The sequence below is a fragment of the Tachyglossus aculeatus genome, chromosome 16, assembly GCF_015852505.1.
Source record: "Tachyglossus aculeatus isolate mTacAcu1 chromosome 16, mTacAcu1.pri, whole genome shotgun sequence".
In the NCBI taxonomy this organism is placed as follows: Eukaryota; Metazoa; Chordata; class Mammalia; order Monotremata; family Tachyglossidae; genus Tachyglossus; species Tachyglossus aculeatus.
Genome location: NC_052081.1, coordinates 46,159,207 through 46,172,479, shown reverse-complemented (window position 1 = coordinate 46,172,479; position 13,273 = coordinate 46,159,207). Strand labels below are relative to the sequence as shown.

Below are 13,273 nucleotides of genomic sequence, written 5' to 3'. Positions count from 1 at the left end.
TCTCTCCTTCTCTCCTCCCCTCCCTAACTCTTCTCTCACTGTCTCTTTCCTCTCCCGATCTCCGTATCTCCTCTCTCCCTGTCTCTTTCCTCAGTCAGTCTGTCAGCTGTATTTACTGAGCACTTACTGTGTGCAGATCACTGTACTAAGCACTTGGGCGAGCACAATACAACAGTAACAGACACACTCCCCAACCACAGTGAGCTTACAGTCTAGATGGGGAGACAGACATTAATATAAATAGATAAATTACAGAATGTATTCACTCATTCATTCATTCAACCGTATTTATTGAGTGCTTACTGTGTGCAGAGCACTGTACTAAGCACTTGGGAAGTACAAGTTGGCAATCAATCAATCGTCAATCATATTTATTGAGCGCTTACTGTGTGCAGAGCACTGTACTAAGCACTTGGGAAGTACAAGTTGGCAACACATAGAGACGGTCCCTACCCAACAACGGGCTCACAGTCTAGAAGGGGGAGACAGACAACAAAGCAAAACATGTGGACAGGTGTCAGGTCATCAGAATAAATAGAAATAAAGCTAGACGCACATCACTAACAAAATAAATAGAATAGTAAATATATAAGTGTTGTGAGGTTGGGAGGAGGGTGATGAATAAAGGGAACAAGTCTTTTTTCTCTCCCTCTCTCCTCCTTATTTCCTTTCTCCCCCTTTCTTCTCCCTGTCCTTTTCCCCCTTCCCCTAATCCCTCTCCCTTTTCTATCTCTCACTCTGTCTCTCCTTTCTTCCTCTTTTCCTCTTCCTCTTTTCTCTTTCTCCCTTTGTCTCTCCCTGCCTTTCATTAAGAGTAAAGGCCAAGACCCTAAACATCACATTATTTTTAGACTGTGAGCCCACTGTTGGGTAGGGACTTTCTCTATATGTTGCCAACTTGTACTTCCCAAGCGCTTAGTATAGTGCCCTGCACACAGTAAGCGCTCAATAAATACGATTGATGATGATGATAAACCCCCACCCTCACAGCCTTTCTCTTTTTAAGACTTTGAAAACAAAGAACAGAAGGACTTTTTTCTCCACACGACTGGGGACAAGAATCTGACGATGATTGGCACAGCAAGTTGTAGTGGCCACAAAAAATTCCTGGGAACAAGAGGAGGGTGGGACAGATTCGGGAATCAGAGGTCCACGATGGGCTATGGGAGGGAAAGTTAGGGGTGGGGAGGGTCCAGCTTTCCTCCGAGCATCTTCGTGCCCCCTGTCAGAGGCCTGACCCCGGGTTGGGAAGCCCCTCAGTGACCCAATTCCTTGACAACTTCGAAGTGGGCGGGAACGGCAGCATGGCCTGCGCTTAGTACAGTGATCTGCACCCAGTAAGCGCTCAGTAAATACAGCTGACAGACTGAGGAAAGAGACAGGGAGAGGGGAGATCCGGAGACCGGGAAAGAGACAGTGAGAGAAGAGTTAGGGAGGGGAGGAGAGAAGGAGAGAGAGAGAAGAAAGAGACAAGGAAGGGATAGAGAGAGGAGAGAGATGCTTGTTGCGGGCAGGGAATGTGTTTGTTTATGGTTATATTGCGCTTAGTACAGTGCTCTGCTCACAGTAAGCGTTCAATAAATATGACTGAATGAATGAAGGGGACAGAGTGCTGTATGAATGTATTATAATTAGCTCAGGTTAATTATACTCACGGCATTTTCCTTCACTCAGCCTTCGATGACGCCATGGCCGAGCACGAGAAACTGAAGTAAGTTCCCCCGAAGCTGGACTCCCCTGGCTACTTAGAGCATACCGTCCGAGCCGCCTGCCTCCTCAGTCAGTCAGGCAAGAATATTTATTGAGTGCTTACCGTGTGCAGAGCACTGTACTAAGCACTTGGGAGAGTCCAACAATAAACAGACGCATTCCCTGCCCACAGTGAGATTACGGTCTTGCGGGAGGGACAGTAATAGAAAGAAATAAATGACGGATCGGGACGTAAGTTCTGTGGGGCTGGGAACGGGGGGAATGAATAAAGTGAGCAAGTCAGGGCGACGTAGACGGGAGTGGGAGAAGAGGAAAGGGAAGGCGCCTTGGAGGAGATGGGCCTTCAAGAATGTGTGACTTTGGGCAAGTCACTTCTCTGGGCCTCAGTTCCCTCATCTGTAAAATGGGGATGAAGACTGTGAGCCCCCCCGTGGTACAACCCGTTCACCTTGTAGCTCCTCCAGCGCTTAGACAGTGCTTTGCACATAGTAAGCGCTTAATAAATGCCGTCATTATTATTATTACTTAACGTCTCTGGGCCTCAGTTACCTCATCCATAAAGTGGGGATGAAGACAGTGAGCCCCCCGTGGGACAACCTGATCACCTTGTAACCTCTCCAGCGCTTAGAACAGTGCTTTGCACATAGTAAGCGCTTAATAAATGCCGTCATTATTATTATTACTTAACGTCTTTGGGCCTCAGTTACCTCATCTGTAAAGTGGGGATGAAAACTGTGAGCCCCCAGTGGGACAACCTGATCACCTTGTAGCCTCTCCGGCACTTAGAGCAGTGCTTTGCACATGGTAAGCGCTTAATAAATGCCGTCATTATTATTATTACTTAACGTCTCTGGGCTTCAGTTACCTCATCTGTAAAATGGGGATGAAAACTGTGAGCCCCCCATGGGACAACCTGATCACCTAGTGACCTCTCCGGCACTTAGAACAGTGCTTTGCACACAGTAAGCACTTAATAAATGCTATTATTATTATTATTATTATTATTATTATTAAGAAGGCTTTAAAGCGATACAAAGAGGGAGGCATTCCAGGCCAGGGGGAGGACACGGGCAAGATGTCACTGGTGAGATAGGCGAGATCTCGGTATAGTGAGAAGCTAGCGTTATAGAGGAGCGAAGCGTGTGGGCTGGGTTGGAGTAGAGAGGTGAAGTAGTAATAATAATAATATAATAATAATAATAATGGTATTTGTTAAGCGCTTACTATCTGCAAAGCACTGTTCTAAGCGCTGGGGTGATACAAGGTGATCAGGTTGTCCCACGGGGGGCTCACAGTCAGTCCCCATTTTACAGGTGAGGGAACTGAGGCCCAGAGAAGCGAAGCGACTTGCCCAAAGTCACACAGCTGCCAAGTGGCAGAGCCGGGATTTGAACCCGTGACCTCCGACTCCAAAGCCCGGGCTCTTTCCACTGAGCCACGCCGCGGACTGGCTCCATCCCACGCCTTTCTGCCGCCCTCCTGCCCCCGCCATGCCCGCTTTAGAGCTAAGGGTTAAGAGTTTCTACGCAGGCAAGTTGGGGCTGCTGATTTTGCAGTGCAGACTAACCGCTCTTCATTTCTGCTTTCCAGAGCCGCGGCCATAATCGAGAAGAGTAAGTGGCCCGAGAACGGAATTGTCCGTTTCCCCACTGATGCGGTTTTCCCACTGAGACCAGAGGCCGTTAACTATCGGATAATTCCCCATCAGATAATTCCCCTGCATTATTAATGAGAATGGGGATGGTGGTGGGAATGCGGGGGGTCTTTTCAGGGACGAAGACGGTGGAGATGGGGTCCCCCTGCCCAAGGAAGGTTAGAGAGGAGAACATGGGACAGGGGTGGGAGGACCTGGTTCGAAAGACAGAAAAGGCAGCGTGGTCCAGTGGTAAGAACCGTGAAGAACCAGAGAAGCAGCGTGGCTCAGTGGAAAGAGCCCGGGCTTTGGAGTCCGAGGTCATGGGTTCAAATCATTGTTAGCTGTGTGACTTTGGGCCAGTCACTTAACTACTCTGTGCCTCAGTTCCCTCATCTGTAAAAATGGGGATGAAGACTGTGAGCCCCCGTGGGACAACCTCATCACCTTGTAACTTCCCCAGCGCTTAGAACAGTGCTTTGCACATAGTAAGCGCTTAATAAATGCCATTATTATTATTATTATTATTATTATTATTATTATTATTATTAAGAACCCGGACCTGGGAATCAGAATTCAGTCAGTCCCTCAGGCAATCGTATTTATTGAGTGCTTACTGCACGCACAGAACTGTACAGTGCTCTGCGCACAGTAAGAGCTCCATAAATGCGATCAAATGAATGAATACTAAGTGCTTGGGAGAGAAATATAGTTCAGCAGGCATATTATCTGCCCACAACGAGCTTGACCTGGGTCCTAATTCTACCACTTCTCGCTGTGCAACCTGGGGCCAGTCACTTACCTTCTCAGGGCCTCAGTTACCTCATCTGAAAAACGGAGATTAAGGCCGAGAGCCCCGTGTGGGACATTGACCACCCAAATTGACCAGCTTGTATCTACCCCAGCGCTCATTTCAGTGGCCGGTGCATAATAAATGCTTAACGAATACCATCGACAAGGCATTTTCCAAAAGAGTAGACGTCTGGGAGGCTGGAGAGCCGAATTCCAATGTCGACTCCGCCCTGGGTCTCCTGTGTGACCTCAGGCAAGTCAGTGCGCCTCTCTGGGCCTCAGCTTCTTCTCCTGTAAAATGGGGATGATAATAATGATGGCATTTATTAAGTGCTTACTACGTGCAAAGCACTGTTCTAAGAGCTGGGGAGGTTACAAGGTGATCGGGTTGTCCCACGGGGGGATCACACATTTTACAGTTGAGGTAACTGAAGCCTAGAGAAGTGAAGTGATTTGCCCAAAGTCACACAGCTGACAGTTGGCGGAGCCGGGATTTGAACCCATGACCTCTGACTCCAAAGCCTGGGCTTTTTCCACTGAGCCACGCTGCTTCAATACGCTCTCCCTCTCACAGGGAGGCTGTAAAACTAAGAGGGCCGGCGGCGAAAGCACTCCGGAAAGTTTGGGCCTGGCCACGTTTCATGCTAAATACTTGTTCTGATGTCTGTCTCCCCCGCTTCTAGACTGTGAGCCTGTTGTGGGCAGGGACTGACTCCTTCCCTTCCCCACAGCACCTGTATATATGTATATATGTTTGTACATATTTATTACTCTATTTATTTATTTATTTATTTTGCTTGTACCTATCTATTCTATTTATTTTATTTTGTTAGTATGTTTGGTTTTGTTCTCTGCCTCCCCCTTCTATCAATCAATCAATCAATCAATCAATCGTATTTATTGAGCGCTTACTATGTGCAGAGCACTGTACTAAGCGCTTGGGAAGTACAAATTGGCATCACATAGAGACAGTCCCTACCCAACAGTGGGCTCACAGTCTAAAAGGGGGAGACAGAGAACAGAACCAAACATACCAACAAAATAAAATAAGTAGGATAGAAATGTACAAGTAAAATAAATAAGTAAATAAATAAATAGAGTAATAAATATGTACAACCATATATACATATATACAGGTGCTGTGGGGAAGGGAAGGAGGTAAGACGGGGGGATGGAGAGGGGGACGAGGGGGAGAGGAAAGAAGGGGCTCAATCTGGGAAGGCCTCCTGGAGGAGGTGAGCTCTCAGCAGGGCCCTTCTAGACTGTGAGCCCACTGCTGGGTAGGAACTGTCTCTATATGTTGCCAACTTGTACTTCCCAAGCGCTTAGTACAGTGCTCTGCACACAGTAAGCACTCAACAAATACGACTGTTGTTGATGAGGATGATTTGTTGCTGAATTGGACTTCCCAAGCGCTTAGTACAGGGCTCTGCACCCAGTAAGCGCTCCATCAACACAACAGAATGAGTGATTGAAGGAATGATGATGGGGAGGAGAGGTGGATTTTGTTCCCCGGGTGACGGGGCAGTGGGGCCTGGCGAGAGGTCAGAGGTCACCAGGTCGTTTCTCTTCCAGACCGCGCCAAAGTGGTGAAGGGCCTGCCCGACGTGGCCACCATCATGGAAGACAAGGTAAGGGCACCGGGACATACGTCGTAGACGTCGTTCCGGGTGTCCGGCTGCGGTGGGGATGGAGCCCACGGCCATACGTCGGCCGGAGGTGGCCCGGAGCGAGGGGGCGGGGGGCGGGAACCCCGCACCCCCTCCACCCCACACTTCATGTGCTTGAGAAGCTCAGCCCACGCAGGACACAGGCCTTCCCAAGCGCTTAGGACGGTGCTCTGCACACAGAAAGCGCTCAATAAATACGACTGAATGAATGAATGGATGAATGAATTCCCGGCGTGGGGTGCCCCAGGTCAGAGCAGGGCTCCTCCAGACTGTGAGCTCGTTGTGGGCAGGGAATCAATCAATCAATTATTGAGCGCTTACTGTGTTCAGAGCACTGGACTAAGCGCTTGGGAAGTCCAAGTTGGCAACATCTAGAGACGGTCCCTACCCAACAGTGGACTCACGGTCTAGAAGGGGGAGACAGACAACAAAACCAAACATATTAACAAAATAAAATAGAGTAGATATGTACAAGTAAAATAAATAGAGTAATAAATACATATATCCAGGTGCTGTGGGGAAGGGAAGGAGGTAAGGCGGGGGGGATGGAGAGGGAGAGGAGGGGGAGAGGAAGGAGCGGGCTCAGTCTGGGAAGACCTCCTGGAGGAGGTGAGCTCTCAGTAGGGAATGTTTCTATTCGTATAGTGGTGTCCTCTCAATCAATCAATCAATCAATCGTATTTATTGAGCGCTTACTGTGTGCAAAGCACTGGACTAAGCGCTTGGGAAGTACAAGTTGGCAACATATAGAGACAGTCCCTGCCCAACAGTGGGCTCACAGTCTAAAAGACTACTCTCCCAAGCACTTAGTATAGTGCTCTGCACCCGATAAATAGCATTGATGATGATGATGATGGTTTATTGGGCGCTTATTGTGTGCAGAGCACTGTCTCTATATGTTGCCAACTTGGACTTCCCAAGCACTTAGTACAGTGCTCTGCACACAGTAAGCGCTCAAGAAATACGATTGATTGATTGATTGATTAAAAAGTGTGCAAAGAGTGCAAATCAAGAGTTGGGGGACATGTTCCCTGCTCACAGTGAGCTTATGGTCTAGAGGAGGAGAAAAATATTAAGGTAAATAAATTAAATTATGGCTATGTACATAAGCGATGTGGGGCTGAAGGTGGGATGACTATCAGGTGCTCAAAGGGTACAAATCCAAGACAATGCAGAAGGGAGAGACAGTTGGAGAAAAGAGGTCTTAACGGGGAAGGCCTCTTGGAGGAAATGGGACCAGTCAATCAATTGTATTTATTATTAATAATAATAATGATGGCATTTGTTAAGTGCTATGTACACTGTTCTAATTGCTGGGGAGGTTACAAGGTTGTCCTATGTGGGGCTCACAGTCTTTGTCCCCATTTTACAGATGAGGTCACTGCGGCCCAGAGAAGTTGTGACTTAATAATAATAATAATAATAATGGCATTTATTAAGCACTTACTATGTGCAAAGCACTGTTCTAAGCGCTGGGGAGGTTATAAGGTGATCAGGTTGTCCCATGGGGGGTTCCCAGTCTTAATCCCCATTTTAGAGATGAGGGAACTGAGGCCCAGAGAAGTGTAGTGAGTTGCCCAAAGTGGCACGGCTGACAATTGGCAGAGCTGGGATAATAATAATAATAATAATTATGATGGCATTTGTTAAGCGCTATGTACATCGTTCTAAGTGCTGGGGAGGTTATAAGGTGATCAGGTTGTCCCACGGGGGGCTCCCAGTCTTAATCCCCATTTTAGAGATGAGGGAACTGAGGCCCAGAGAAGTGTAGTGAGTTGCCCAAAGTGACATGGCTGACAATTGGCAGAGCTGGGATAATAATAATAATAATAATAATAATAATAATAATAATAATAATAATAGCATTTGTTAAGCGCTATGTACATCGTTCTAAGTGCTGGGGAGGTTATAAGGTGATCAGGCTGTCCCACGGGGGGCTCACAGTCTTCATCCCCATTTTACAGATGAGGTCACTGAAGCCCAGAGAAGTTGTGACTTAATAATAATAATAATAATAATAATGGCATTTATTAAGCACTTACTATGTGCAAAGCACTGTTCTAAGTGCTGGGGAGGTTATAAGGTGATCAGGTTGTCCCACGGGGGGTTCCCAGTCTTAATCCCCATTTTAGAGATGAGGGAACTGAGGCCCAGAGAAGTGTAGTGAGTTGCCCAAAGTGGCATGGCTGACAATTGGCAGAGCTGGGATAATAATAATAATAATGATGGCATTTGTTAAGCGCTTACTATGCGCAAAGCACTGTTCTAAGCGCTGGATTAGAACCCATGACCTCTGACTCCAAAGCCCGGGCTCTTTCCACTGAGCCACGCTGCTTCTCTATTTATTGAGTGCTTTCCGTGTGCAGTGCACTCTACCACATGCGTGGGCAAGTACGATATAACAGAATTGGTAGAGATGTTCCCTGCCCACAGCGGGTAGATCCGAACCAATCAGGGTGGATACAGTCCATGTCCCAAATGGGGTTTACACTCTTAATCCCCATTTCACAGGTGAGGTAACTGAGGCCCAGAGAAGTGAAGTGACATGCCCAAAGTAAGCAGCGTGGCTCAGTGGAAATGGCCCGGCCTTTGGAGTCAGAGGTCATGGGTTCAAATCCCAGCTCTGCCAATTGTCAGCTGGGTGACTTTGGGCAAATCACTACACTTCTCTGGGCCTCAGTTCCCTCATCTGTAAAATGGGGATTAAGACTGGGAGCCCCTGATCACTTTATAACCTCCCCAGCCCTTAGAACAGTGCTTTGCACATAATAAGCGCTTAAAAAATGCCATGATTATTATTACCCCAGTGCTTACAACAGTGATTGGCAAGTAGTAAGCACTTAATAAATGCCGTTATTATTATTATTACCCCAGCGCTTAGAACAGTGCTTGGCACATAGTAAGACCTTAATAAATGCCATTATTATTATTATTACCCCAGTGCTTAGAACAGTGCTTGGCACATAGTAAGACCTTAATAAATGCCATTATTATTATTATTATTACCCCAGTGCTTAGAACAGTGATTGGCACATAGTAAGCACTTAATAAATGCCATTATTATTATTACCCCAGCGCTTAGAAAAGTGCTTGGCACATAGTAAGACCTTAATAAATGTCATTATCATTATTATTATTATTACCCCAGTGCTTACAGTAGTGCTTGGCACATAGTAAGCACTTAATAAATGCCATTATTATTATTATTATATTACCCCAGTGCTTAGAACAGTGCTTGGCACATAGTAAGCACTTAACACATGCCATTATTGTTATTATTATTATTATTATTATTACTATTATTACTCCAGCACTTACAGCAGTACTTGGCACATAGTAAGTGCTTAATAAATGCTATTATTATTATTATATTACCCCAGCGCTTAGAACAATGCTTGGCACATAGTAAGTGCTTAATAAATGCCATTATTATTATTATTATTATTACCCCAGTGCTTAGAACAGTAATTGGCACATAGTAAGTGCTTAATAAATGCCATTATTATTATTATTATTATTATTATTACCCCAGTGTTTAGAACAGTAATTGGCACATAGTAAGTGCTTAATAAATACCATCATTATTATTCATTCAATCGTATTTATTGAGCGCTTCCTGTGTGCAGAGCACTGTACTAAGTGCTTGGGAAGTGCAAGTCGGCAACAGATTCATTCATTTATTTATTCAATCGTATTTATTGAGCGCTAGACGGTCCCTACCCCACAATAAATATGATGGAGTGAATGAGGGAGGGAGGGAATGCATGAATGGGAGTTTGATGGGGGGCGGGGTGGAAATACGATTGAATGAATGAATGAGGAAGGGAGTGAATGAATGAATGAGTGGAAGTCTGATGGGGCGGAAATACGATTGAGTGAATGAATAAGTGAAGGGGTGAATGAATGAATGGAGTCTGATGGGGCGGGGCGGAAATACGATTGAGTGAATGAATGAGTGAGAGAGGGAGTGAATGAATGAACGGGAGTATGATGAGGGCGGGGCAGAAATACGACTGAGTGAATGAATGAGTGAGGGAGTGAATGAATGAATGGGAGTCTGATGGGGGCGGGGCGGAAATACGATTGAGTGAATGAATGAGTGAGGGAATGAATGAATGAATGAATGAACGGGAGTATGATGGGGCGGGGCGGAAATACAATTGAGTGAATGAATGAGGGAGGGAGTGAATGAATGAATGGTAGTCTAATGGTGGGCGGGCAGGTAATAGGATTGAGTGAATGAGTGAGGGAGTGAATGAATGAATGAGTGGTAGTCTGATGGGGGTGGGGCGGAAATATGATTGTGAATTAATTAATTCATTCGATGAATTCAAATTCATTCATTCAATCGTATTTATTGAGTGCTTACTGTGTGCAGAGCACTGTCCTAAGCGCTTGGGAAGTCCAACTTGGCAATATATAGGGACGGTCCCTACCCAACAGTGGGCTCACAGTCTAGAAGGGGATGAATTCTAGAGTGAATGAATTGAATAGATGAATTCATTCTAGAGTGAATGAATGAGGGAGGGAGGGAATGAATGAATGAATGGGAGTCTAACGGGGGCGGGGCGGAAATACGATTGAGTGAATGAATGAGGGAGGGAGGGAATGAATGAATGAATGGGAGTATGATGGGGTGGGGCGGAAATACGATTGAGTGAATGAATGAGGGAGGGAATGAATGAATGAGGGAGGGAATGAATGAATGAATGAATGGGAGTCTAATTCATCATCAATTGTATTTATTGAGTGCTTACTGTGTGCAGAGCACTATACTAAGCACTTATTGAGGCGGGGTGGAAATATGATTGAGTGTATGAGGGAGGGAGGGAATGAATGAACAGGAGTATGATGGGGGCAGGGTGGAAATATGATTGAGTGACTGAATGAGGGAGGGAGGGAATGAATGAATGAATAAACGAACGGCAGTATGATGGGGCGGGGCGGAAGTACGATTGAGTGAATGAGGGAATGAATGAATGAATGAATGAGTGGTAGTCTGATGGGGTGGGGCGGAAATACAATTGAGTGAATGAATGAGTGAGAGAGGGAATGAATGAATGAATGGGAGTCTAATTGGGATGGGGCAGAAATACGATTGAGTGAATGAGGGAGGGAGGGAATGAATGAATGAATGGGATATGATGGGGGGGTGGAAATACGATTGAGTGAATGAATTAGTGAGAGAGGGAATGAATGGGAGTCTAATTGGGACGGGGTGGAAATACAATTGAGTGAATGAGGGAGGGAGGGAGGGAATGAATGAATGAATGGGATATGATGGGGGCGGGGTGGAAATACGATTGAGTGAATGAATTAGTGAGAGAGGGAATGAATGGGAGTCTACTTGGGACGTGGATGGAGGGAATGAATGAATGAACGGGATATGATGGGGGTGGGGTGGAAATACGATTGAGTGAATGAATGAGGGAGGGAATGAATGAATGAACGGGAGTATGATGGGGTGGAAGTAAGATTGAATGAATGAGGGAATGAATGAATGAATGAACGGTAGTCTGATAGGGTGGGGCGGAAATGCGATTGAGTGAATGAATGAGTGAGGGAATGAATGAATGAATGGGAGTCTAATTGGGATGGGGTGGAAATACGATTGAGTGAATGAGGGAGGGAGGGAGGGAATGAATGAATGAATGGGATTGGGATGGGGTGGAAATACGATTCAGTGAATGAGGGAGGGAGGGAGGGAATGAATGAATGAATGGGATATGATGGGGTGGGGTGGAAATATGATTGAATGAATAAGAGAGGGAATGAATGAATGAATGAATGGGAGTCTAATTGGGATGGGGCGGAAATACCATTGAGTGAATAAGGGAGGGAGGGAATGAATGAACGGGATATGATGGGGGCGGGGTGGAAATACGATTGAGTGAATGAATGAGTGAGGGAGGGAATGAATGAACGAACGGGAATATGATGGGGCGGAAGTAAGATTGAGTGAATGAGTGAATGAATGAACGGTAGTCTGATGGGGCGGGGCGGAAATACGATTGAGTGAATGAATGAGGGGGGAGTGAATGAATGAATGAATGGGAGCCTAACGGCGGGCGGGGCGGAAATAGGGCCGAGTGAATGAACGGGAGTGTAACGGCGGGCGTGTCGGTCTCCCGGGGCAACGCGCGCGTCCCGCTGCGCTTGTCATCATCATCATCAATCGTATTTATTGAGCGCTTACTATGTGCAGAGCACTGTACTAAGTGCTTGGGAAGCACACATTGGCAACATAGAGAGACGGTCCCTACCCACCAGCGGGCTCGCAGTCTAAAAGGGGGAGCCAGAGAACAGAACCCAACATCCTGCCAAAAGAAACTCAATCGACTTTATTTGGTGGCGGCGGCGGCGGCGGCGGCAGACGCTGTGCCTGACGTGCATCGTGTCGGGCGAGCCGGCCCCGGAGGTGTCGTGGCTGAAGAACGACAAGCCGGTGTCCTTCGACGAGCGCTGCCGGCTGGAGACCAAGGGCTCCGTCGTCACCGTCACCATCCACGGCGTGCGCAGCCACCACAGCGGACGCTACGCCGTCTTCGTCAGGAACAAATATGGCGCCGAGGCCGCCTACGTCACCGTCAGCGTCTTCAAGCACGGCGACCAGCCCGCCGCCGGCCCCTGAGGCGCGCCCCCTGCCGGGCGCAGGACGCCCGCCCGGCGACCGTACCACCTCGCCGGAGAGGGGGGGGGGTCCCCTCTCCCCCTCCATCCTCCCCTCTTCAAATCACTAGTCGCTCATGATCGTTCGTCCCCTCTTCAAATTTTAATAGCTCATAATCGTTCAAATTATTAATTGCTAATAACCTCTCTGGAATTATTCCATCTGGAAAGCGCAGAGCTTCCCCCTCTGGAGGGAGATTGGAGCAATCCCGCCGCCCCCCCCCCAGTCCTCTGACAGTTGGAACAGCCCACAGCGCCTTTCAGTCATTCATTCGATCATTCATTCATTCATTCTATCAATCGTTCATTCAATCATTCATTCAATCATTCATTCACTCACTCGATCATTCATTCAATCAATTACTCAATCATTCATTCATTCATTCAATCATTCAATCAATCATTCATTCAATCGCTCAATCATTTATTCATTAATTCAATCATTCATTCAATCATTCAATCATTCAATCAATCATTCATTCAATCACTCAATCATTCAATCAATCATTCATTCAATCACTCAATCATTTATTCATTAATTCGTTCAATCATTCATTCAATCATTCATTCACTCACTCGATCATTCATTCAATCAATTACTCAATCATTCATTCATTAACTCAATCATTCAATCAAGCATTCATTCAATCGCTCAATCGTTTATTCATTAATTCAATCATTCATTCAATAATTCAATCATTCAATCAATCATTCATTCAATCACTCAATCATTCAATCAATCATTCATTCAATCACTCAATCATTCAATCAATCATTCATTCAATCACTCAATCATTCA

At 46.3% G+C, this 13,273-nt stretch overlaps 1 protein-coding gene across 1 annotated transcript in view; it reads left to right on the top strand.

Annotated features, from left to right (window-relative positions):
- MYOM3 (myomesin 3) overlaps positions 1 to 12,726 on the top strand; it is an 84,289-nt gene extending 71,563 nt beyond the window's left edge. Inside the window, exons 33-36 of the mRNA XM_038758062.1 lie at positions 1,675 to 1,711; positions 3,301 to 3,323; positions 5,711 to 5,766; positions 12,179 to 12,726. Coding sequence (XP_038613990.1) covers positions 1,675 to 1,711; positions 3,301 to 3,323; positions 5,711 to 5,766; positions 12,179 to 12,436 — 374 coding nt within the window. The 3' untranslated portion in view covers positions 12,437 to 12,726. The remainder of the gene's footprint in view (positions 1 to 1,674; positions 1,712 to 3,300; positions 3,324 to 5,710; positions 5,767 to 12,178) is intronic.
- The last annotated feature ends 547 nt before the right edge of the window (positions 12,727 to 13,273 follow it).